Below are 9,859 nucleotides of genomic sequence, written 5' to 3'. Positions count from 1 at the left end.
CCTCTATCGGCCATCATCAGTTGTATACTCTTAACGTTGCTGCTACACTGAAACCCAGTCTAAAATTTAACATTTAAAAAACACATTGTTAAATTTTAGACTGGGTTTCAGTGTAGCAGCAACGTTAAGAATATACACCTGATGATGGCCGATAGAGGCCGAAACATGTAGTGTAGAAAAGAACAAGATCAAAGACATATAATATATATTGTTTGCACTTGGAACGGAGTGTGTATCATTTTCCTTTTCACTACTGGGAACACGTGCGGCTGGAGCTATGCCCCGTCGATAAACGCACATGCGCTTTCCAGATGCTAGAGTTCCAGTACTGCATGTTTGGCGCATACTGTACCATTAGCGTCTCAAGAAAGACCCTAATCCATGGAGTTTGTCAAGTTTAAATAGGCATGGCAGAATGTGACATATGTCTCCAGCATTTTGCGTTCTGTGCACGTGCTGGCTAGAATTGTAACTAACAGATCGCCAAAGCAGACGATATTTCTTATCTTCGCATTCCATGTTTAGATTATAATCTTCAGTGGCATAATACGTGATATATCAAAATTTCTTGTTTTTGTATACTCACACATGCTTGTGCTCCTTTGTGCTCTGAGCCTGAAAAGAGAGACAGCAATAATTAACTTGTAAGTAAAAAATAGAAACCTATATTTTTATAACTNGGGGCGTCATCCATAGCTCAGCACGTCACAATATAGTAAACAACCTCCATTTTTTTTTTGCATAAGTTTGCGGGATTTGTGTACTGTGAGTTCGATACCGATGTAAGAACGCATTTAATGTACGTAGTATATTCTGTATTCTTCTTATATTCCTGTTGCTCCCACTTGGAGCAAAGGGCAACCGTGAAACGCTTCGTTCCACTTCAGTTTCGTAATCTAAGACGGTAGGACTCCTTGGACGGGGGATCAGCTCGCCGCAAGGCCGTTATCTAACACAAACAGAATGAACACAAAGAGACAACCATGCCTTGAGTGTGATTCTAACCCATTATCCCAAACAGAATAAACACAGAGACAACCGTGCCTTGAGCGTGATTCGAACCCATGATCCCAGTGTTCGAGCGGGCGAAGGCATTTCGTGCCATAGGCACGTACGAGCCTGGCTTACGAGTCCGGCTCGGCGAGGAGCCGGCCTCGGATTAAGTTCACCACACACGTATGAGCGTGGTGACCCACACACGGACGAGTTTGGCTCATTGGAACCCGAGCCGAGTCGGACTCGCGGGCAAGATTCGTACGTGTATGGGCCCCCTTAGACCGAGCGTCCACTGTGGTCGACATATTCAATATTATACTTTAAATATTTTCGAAAATAGATTTTGGAATTTTATTTCATGATTCAGTATTTGAAATTTTCACTGCAATGAAAGTAAATATTTTAGTGTTCTTGGTTACGTCGCTGTGTACTATGGCAGGTATCAAAGATTCGGAGAAAATTTTTGCCTCCATGTTCGTGTAACCCATTGTCTTCTAGGTGAATGTGTCGCCTTCATCTGTAAGGATACTGTACCCCTTTGTTATGTCTCTGGAGTTCAGAAAGAAACAGACTTTCATATTAAGGTGCCCTCCTGATGAGGGTGCCAAGTCCATCCAAACTATGGGCAACCACCTCACAATCTATGCAGTGTCATGACTTTGAACGTTTCAAACGTATCATAGTTTATAAAACAATTTCCACGTGAAATTACTCTAAACATGAGCAAATAATTATGCATATATTTATAACTTACTTTCATTCATTTTCGCTTTGCACTCTTCAAATAATTTCCTTGTCTCCTGAGTAAAATCCGGTTTATCAACACTTCCACAACATTTCTGTTGAAAAATAAGGTAAATAAATATTTAAGTTTAACATAATAAAGAGAAAAGAGTGGGAAGCACTGTATTCGCTAGGTGCACGAGTCTGTGGAGTAACAAAACGTAATAGGATTATATACTATTGAAGTTATTTTCATTGAAACTTTTCTATTTGTGATATAACTTTCGTGAAGAAATGAAGGTCAAATTGTCAAGTCTTGTAGTTGTTAGCACTGACAAAATGTTCGTGATTTGGCTGTTCCATATCTTACCGGCCTTATATGTAAATTCTTCTGGATTTGACCTTTCAATAAAAGTACCTGGGTCATTTCATAAATAATGCATAGGTTGGCAACACTGCGGATTAGATGAGGCAACAACAGTGAGCCTCATGTCAGTTACAGTTCAGGGCTTGAGAAAGAAGCGCGTTATTTTGTTTCATTTATAATGCACTCTGTTCTTAAATAACGTATTTGTGGTAATGATATTAAGCTCTTTAAGTCTGGTATTTATCGAAATAGTCTTCAATAATTTTGTTGTTCCCTCAGTATCGAGAGCGCCTTTTCGTTACAACAAACTAAATGATTAATGCTGCTTAGGAAAATATTAGCTCACAGAATTACTGGGGTTTTTGGCCTTTTTCCATCGTCCGGAATTTTAGGTAATAGAGGACACGACGTTTCGAAAACTGGATCTATTTCCTTCTTCAGGTGAGAAAGGAAGACACCTACTCAGTTGGGCCCCTTAGGAAGAGAGATTAGCTTTTTCTAAGGGACCCAGCTGAGTAGGTGTCTTGCTTTCTCACCTGAAGACGGAAACAGATCCAGTTTCGGAAACGTCGTGTACTCTATTACCTAAAATTCCGGACGATGGAAAAAGTCCAAACCCCCAGTAATTCTTTGTGTCATCCACCATCGTCAGAACCCTTTAGAACCAAAATATTAACTGGATAAACCGAAAAATCGTACGAAACAAAAATGTAAATTCTTTGGGCGAAACTTACAGCTGATGAGTGTTGAAACAGGTGGTAAAAAAAGTAAAGCTATCCCTGTAACAGGCCGTGAAGGCCCTTAGGGTTGTGAGATGTTGAGGGTCCCACATTATCTAGACAGTCGGTTCAATGGTGGCGGTTAGGTTGTCAGCCTACGCGCTGGTCGCGCTTTACTCCCCAGGAAAATTATTTAAAGGTGGTTCATATACTAACCACAGAGATTTAGAGGATTAAACAAAAGAAAATTAATAAGAGTATTAACATGAAAGCCTACGTTTCTGCATCTATACTCAGCGTTTGTGTTCCGTTTTAATTATGGGGAACCACAATATTATATTTAAGCATCCTGTTGCACTCTACACGATAAATGATACAAACTCCGTCTGTACTACGTGTACGTGTACGACACGTAGTACAGACAAGCAGCGGCACTCACACAAGAAGACTACATTAAATAACACCTATACAGTGTGAAAACAAGAACTAGCCGCTCCAGCACGTAGACATAGGGCGAGTAACCCTAAGAATTTTAAATTTTAAATTTAAAATTTGTAGAAAAAATTTTAAAAGGTTTTAAAAACATCATAACTAAAGATTTTTAGAGTGCTACTACAAGAATATCGGGTGCGACGTGTGAAACATAATCTACATACCAGACACATATCAACGATGTAGATGTTGATAATCGAAGAAAGTGACATTGTGTTTTTAAATGTTAAGTTTTAGACTGGGTTCAGTGTGGCAGCGACGTTAAGAGTATACACCTGATGATGGCCGATAGAGGCCGAAACATGTAGTGTGGAAGGAACAAGATCAAAGACATATAAATATATATTGTTTGCACTTAGGACGGAGTTTGTATCATTTATCATGGGGAACCACATTAAAATATGACGTTAACAAGAGGAAATGGTTTGATTATGAAACATGTGTGCTGGAACTGTACAATTATTTAACGTCACTGTATCTTTGATTCAGTATTAGCTGGATTCCAGTCAGTATGACTTCAGAGAATTTTCTCCTAACATAATATTATACACGATTTACAGTTTTATATATTATTATCTTTTGAGTTATGACGCTGCGTTGCAGTCCTGTCTGTGATTTCTACCTACCTCAGTCGTCTCGTCCTGAAAATGGAAGCAGTATATGCCTCTGAAACGTTATTATCCCACCTATCAGACTACACCACTGTGACATAACCCAGAAGATCATAACATGAAACTTCACAACCATGAAAATATCGTACCTTAATTAGAGCTATATTTAAATGCTGTGAGGATTTCTTTTTCCTAATCAGGAGACCGAATTGTGAAGCAAACCTGAGTACATACCGGGTACAGTCGATGCTTGTCCATAGCATTACGCTTGAACCGGGACAAAGAAGAGGTTTCAACAAATTCTTCAAGATCTTCCTCCAGTGAAGGGATATGCAGTTCCCGTTGTTTCGCTAAAAATGCCTTGTCCTCGAGTCGACTTAGTGCAGACAGGACAGAGTCAACTGCAATAAACATTTCACGTTTCTCATGCATTTGTAGTAAGTTACGGCTACCCTACGCCTATGCATTTCTTTCATTTATTTGTAGTCGCATGCTGAGCAACCAGATTCGTAAGATTGCCTTATAAAGATAGATACACTTCATAGTGTGACGCATTTGCGCTATGCATGACACCCCCTCCCCCGTCAGCGGTGACGTGGTACTTTCGGAGCGTAGCCGTTGCCACGGTGATAGGCCAGTCAACACCCCGCCTCCTCCCGCGGTGACGTAACACGGGATGCCGCCGTTGCTACTCAGCAGTAAACAACTCCCGACCAGTATGCTTAGACTCGGTTCACTTCGGCTCCGCTCGGCACGTCACCGCTGGCGAGGGGGGAGCGTGTTGACCTGTCTATTACTGTAGCAAAGGCGACGCTCCGAAAGTGTTACGTCACCGCTGGCGGTAGGGGGGGTGAGGGGGTGTCCTTCATAGCGCAACACGTCACAATATTCATGGATTCGTATGGCACAGGATCGGAACTAGAGATGATTTGTTGTGGATACGTCAGTCGATTTCGGTGTTCGGGAACTGCTTCACGAGTTGAACGAGTGTTAAGAAATCTGCTGCATGGAGTTCGTTATCTGTTGAAATAATTGCAGTATGACGTTTCAACTGGATCGGTTACTCTTAAGGTATCAAAGTACTGTTAATTCCTCGGAACTCTGGCCGTGGTAGAGGGGTCATACCATCTCTCGCGGAGCTGGTGGGGCAGTCTTATCAGCTTACGTCAGCGTGGGTACTACCAGTTTGGAATGTAGTGTCTTGGAGTGTGATCAGGTGTACAGTACTACTCCTGGTCTCCGTAGGCAATGTTTTCCGCTCGGGGAGTAGCTCTGAACGTCACCACAGCAAGCGTACAGCTTCGCGTGCTCCACAATAGCGTTTACCTTTCCGCGCAAATAAAGTTACGAGGCACTAACTATATGCAGCCCGTTGTGTGTCTTAACGTACTTTAAAATGAGGCAGTCATCACAACAATAACAACTTTTAATATTTTTAAGGTATTTACTCTTTCTAATAGCAACATTTAACTTTAATTGTATCAAATTGAAAATTTTAATAATTTAATCTCCACTAAAATACCGATCTGTATTTAATGCATCGACAGAGTTTACGGACATACCTTATAGGTTGTGTATTGCCTGAGGATGGCCTAAAAAAGGCCGAAACATGTAATAAGAACTGGACAAATAAACAAATGTTGATACGATATATTTTGTTTTATTGAGTATTATTGTTATAGTTGTGCTGACTGCAACATTTGAAAATAATATTGAGGTAATTATGTTTGACTTAAGGTTCTCACAGGGGTCTAATAGGATATAAGGCAAAATCCTTCTTGAAAAGCTAATAGTTGTGGAGCTGCTATATAAAATGACAGCATTTTATTAACCCGAATGTTCATTCATATGTTCACAGAAGCCAACCACTTGTCCCGACTCATCATCATCAGTAATCTGTCAGACGACAGGTCCACAGTCTCTTCCAAAACAGTTCCTCCACATAATGCGATCTAGAGCTTTCTCCTTCAAATGACAGTATCCTCTTCTGTCCCCAAGGTCATCCAGCATCTTCTTACGTCTTCTTCCTCGTCTTCTGGTCACTTCTATCCGCCCCTCTATCTTTCCTTCAATAACTTCTTTTAGAAGGCAGTTACCGCGTAAGATATGACCAATCAAATTAGCCTTCCGTTTTCTAATTTCGTGTAGGATATTCCTCTGCTCACTGACTCTAATTAACACTTCTTCATTTCTCACATAATCGGTCCAACTGATCTTCTCCATCCTTCTCCAACACCACATTTCGAAACTTTCCAGATGTTTCTGATCTACTGCCCTAAGTGTCCATGTTTCAGCCCCATACAGAGCTATGCTCCAAAAGTAGCATTTCACTAGTTTCTTCCTCAAAAAGTTCAATTTGCCGATAAAAAAAGATTCTTCTTCTTGCTAAATGCAGCTTTTGCCATGGAAATCCTAGATTTAATTTCACACGTACACCTTCCATCATCTGTTAACAAGCTACCCAAATATTTAAAACATTTTACATTTTCCAGTTGTTTTTGGTCTATCTTTATTGTGACTGGGGTTGGCCGTCTCGAAAGTTTCATTACTTTTGTTTTCTCCACCTTCATTTCCATACCATGGCACCTTCCAATTTCGATTAGTCTGTCAATCATGTGTCCCGACTATAAGGCACAAATTCCTGTCAACGCACCCATCCTGTTTCTTCATGATCCATTTTAAGTTATTTTTGTACCCACACCCAGCATATCATTATTCATAGCCCCCCCCCCATTAATAGATTCCTGAATATGGGATGCTTTTGGCGTGTGCGCAAGTGAAATGAGAGGACTGCTTACGTAATTGCAATTTTGTTTGCTCGTTCGCTGCAATAAATCTTAAAGAGCTCTGTTAACCTAACTGTCTCTCTCTTCGTCTGTCCACATGTGTTCTTGCTAGTAGTGGGGTGGGACTAAGTCCCCTGTATTGCAGCCACTTCTGGCCTATTGTACCAGCCCCAGATGATAGGTGAGGGTCATCGTGGAGCAATTGGTGGAATGAAGATTGGCAGGGGAAACTGAAGTACTCGGAGAAAACCTGCCCCAGCGCCACTTTGTCCACCACAAATCCCACTTGACCAGACCCGGGATCGAACCCGGGCCGCCGCAGTGGGAAGCCCGCAACTAACCGCTTGAGCTATGGCGCGGCCCTGTCCACATGTAACATCTGAAGGATACTGAACAAATTTTCTTGAAGATTGATATTGGAATGATTTTGTAACATTTGCCGACCCATTCCGATTGTAATTAAGACTTGATAGTAATAATAAATGATTCGAACAAAGATGTACACTAGATTCTGCGCTCAGCTCCTGTTTATCTTGCTATGCATAGATACAAAGTAAAGCTATCCCTGTAACAGGCCGTCTGGGTCAATAGGATTGTGAGGTTCCACATTATCTTGACAGTCGACTCACAGATGGCGGAGAGGCTGTCACCCTTACGCGCCGTCCGCGCTTTACTCCCCCAGGAAGATTCCTGGTACTCATTTCTGTTAGAAGCCGAGTCAACCCCAGAGCCATAGTGCGTCTGGAAGGATTAGGTCAATTGAAAAATCCAGTGATATCGGGAAACTAACCCGTGACCTCCCGGCTTGTAGCATAGGGCCTCAACCAACTACTCCACCGCGTGCCCCTTGCTATACATATAACGGAACGAAAACATTCCGAATCATGTTTGTTGGCATGTTCCGTAGAAGGAATTGTTTATAACATGTACATACCCATCCTCTTCAAATTATTTATGAGAAAAGAAAATTTTGCTTGTATGAGAAACGTGATATCCCATAATTCTGGAGGTAGTGGGTTTAAGAGCAGCAGTGTGAAACCTACGATCACCTCTCGTCTTATGAGGAAGAAATACGTATGTAATTCACATGCAGCTGTTTACCATTGAATAAAATATTTCGGTTTTTAAATTTGGCGAGAATCTATGAGAAAAATTCAAATTCTGATCCCCAATGTTCGGACACGCTAATGTAAAATTAAACACAGACTTCAGAACTCGTGTCATATCAGCTTGTGTTTCATGTTCGTGTTGTGACAGAACACTACATTTAAGGAATAAAGCAAAAGTGATTTCAACCCAGGCCAAAACTAATTAAGGATATTTTTGTTTCCAGTTTTGTTAATTTCGATCTTTTGCTGAAACAAATGAAGAATTTGTTTGCTCTGATGCAGAATGGAAGCCTGGAGCAGTAAGATGAATTTTATTTTGGTGAAATAAATACATGTACAACTAAACAAACTCAGATTATAGGAAATTTTGTTTAATTATTGTCGAGAACAAGATGACCTTCCGGTATTCGCCTGTTTTAGGGAGGACTTTGTTGACTGCTGAATAGGCTTCTGGAAGTTCGGAAATGTACTCAGAGTATCCCTTTTTGGTTGACTTTGTAGAAACTACGGAAGATATATGTTAGTATTGAAGAATGCGCTTCATGTTTATTAACGTGTGTTCGGAACACATTACAATCTGATAAATATTGAACTAGATACGTGAGGAAATATATGTAATAATAATATTTAACATCGGTTATTTTTGTCAGATTTTAATAGGAATCAGAACATGCATGGTGTTATTGAAAACTCTCCAATATCAAATTTCATTAAAATTCGTTTAGCGTTTCTCAAATTGATTTCCTACAGCGAAGACATGAAATTCTGCGAAGAAGTATTCACACACTTTACTTTGGTACGACGCGGACCGTGTAGAAAACGATGATTCCAATATTTCTTCTATTCTTTGTGAATTCGTTGTGGCGGTAACGTTTTCACCGAGCAGTTGCTTAGCAATGTCAGGGTATACAGATACAGAAACACAGACTGATGGGAGTGATTTATGAAGTACGCCATTGAGATGGCCTCAGATGTCATGATATACATACAAAGTTTAATATATTAAGGAGTTCAAAAGATTATAGAGGGATTCACAGACACACAGACAGCATTGAGATAACCTAAGCCTACTTCATTTTTTTTTCAAAATAAGGAATACTAGGGTAAAAAGGGACAACTGGGTTAAGGGATGTACTGAATGTGTTGAACAGGCGCACAAAAGAGGTGAGGTCACTCCTAAAAGTGAAATATTTCATGCCCAATACATTCCTGTAAGCCTCGCGTAGATAGCTAGCCGGAATTTTTGTTCTGTTAGTCCATTTTCTAACTTGTTTTAGTTAAACAATGTTTGATATCCCTTTACTAATTAACAAATAATTCTAGTGCTCCACAGTTACTCAGTAAAATTAATATTGTGAACACTGTAACAAACAAAACTCAGAACTTACTTACCAGACTGGAAGCCCTGCAGGGAGAGTCCTGTTACTGTTGCACAGATGAGAGAGAGACACACCAGCAGTGGCGAGGAAGTCATGATGAATACGTGTAGGTAAGCCAACGTGTCGAAGTAAGAACATGTAGTCTGCTTTCATTTATATATGTAAAATGTCGAGGATACTTTATGTAGTTTCTCACATTAATATTCCATAAGTCTGTAAGTTTACGCTTCGTAGCCTGAAATGATTTCATTTCGCTTTCAGTGATGCAGGATATGTTATCATCGTAAAATATATATTTCCAAAAATGTGTTGTACGTACTTATACTGAAAGGAAGGAAGAGTAATAGAATTTCTGGAAGCCATTCTGAGGGAATAAAAAGCGATATTTAATTTTTTCCACCACTTAATATTGCATTAACAAAATTGCATATTGTGGGCTTTATACATATAATTTACCAAATGATCCACGTAATTATGCAGAACTAGAAATAGTATTATTGTTATGTAACACACATTATGGCCTTCTGGATAATGGTAGAGTGTGGTTGCATGATGGGTACTGATGTTTTTAGGAGTGAATCGCCTTTATTTTTCTTGAAAACGGAGGCATTATATTCCTGCGAGCCTATTATACACCCATCCGTCCTTGTGTATTTAAGATTAGTTTGTATATTACA

The 9,859-nt window shown here is 40.1% G+C and overlaps 1 protein-coding gene across 1 annotated transcript in view; it reads right to left on the bottom strand.

The window, feature by feature from the left end:
* LOC111863142 (general odorant-binding protein 68) overlaps nt 1-9,331 on the bottom strand; it is a 19,091-nt gene extending 9,760 nt beyond the window's left edge. The window contains exons 1-4 of the mRNA XM_023849191.2: nt 9,196-9,331; nt 4,143-4,309; nt 1,751-1,835; nt 587-615 (exon numbers count right to left, since the gene is read on the bottom strand). Coding sequence (XP_023704959.1) covers nt 587-615; nt 1,751-1,835; nt 4,143-4,309; nt 9,196-9,277 — 363 coding nt within the window. The 5' untranslated portion in view covers nt 9,278-9,331. The remainder of the gene's footprint in view (nt 1-586; nt 616-1,750; nt 1,836-4,142; nt 4,310-9,195) is intronic.
* Nucleotides 9,332-9,859: the final 528 nt, after the last annotated feature.

Source organism: Cryptotermes secundus, unplaced genomic scaffold, assembly GCF_002891405.2.
Source record: "Cryptotermes secundus unplaced genomic scaffold, Csec_1.0 scaffold6, whole genome shotgun sequence".
Lineage (NCBI taxonomy): Eukaryota > Metazoa > Arthropoda > Insecta > Blattodea > Kalotermitidae > Cryptotermes > Cryptotermes secundus.
Note: the sequence above shows the minus strand (reverse complement) of the source record. Positions and strands in the feature narration are given on the sequence as shown.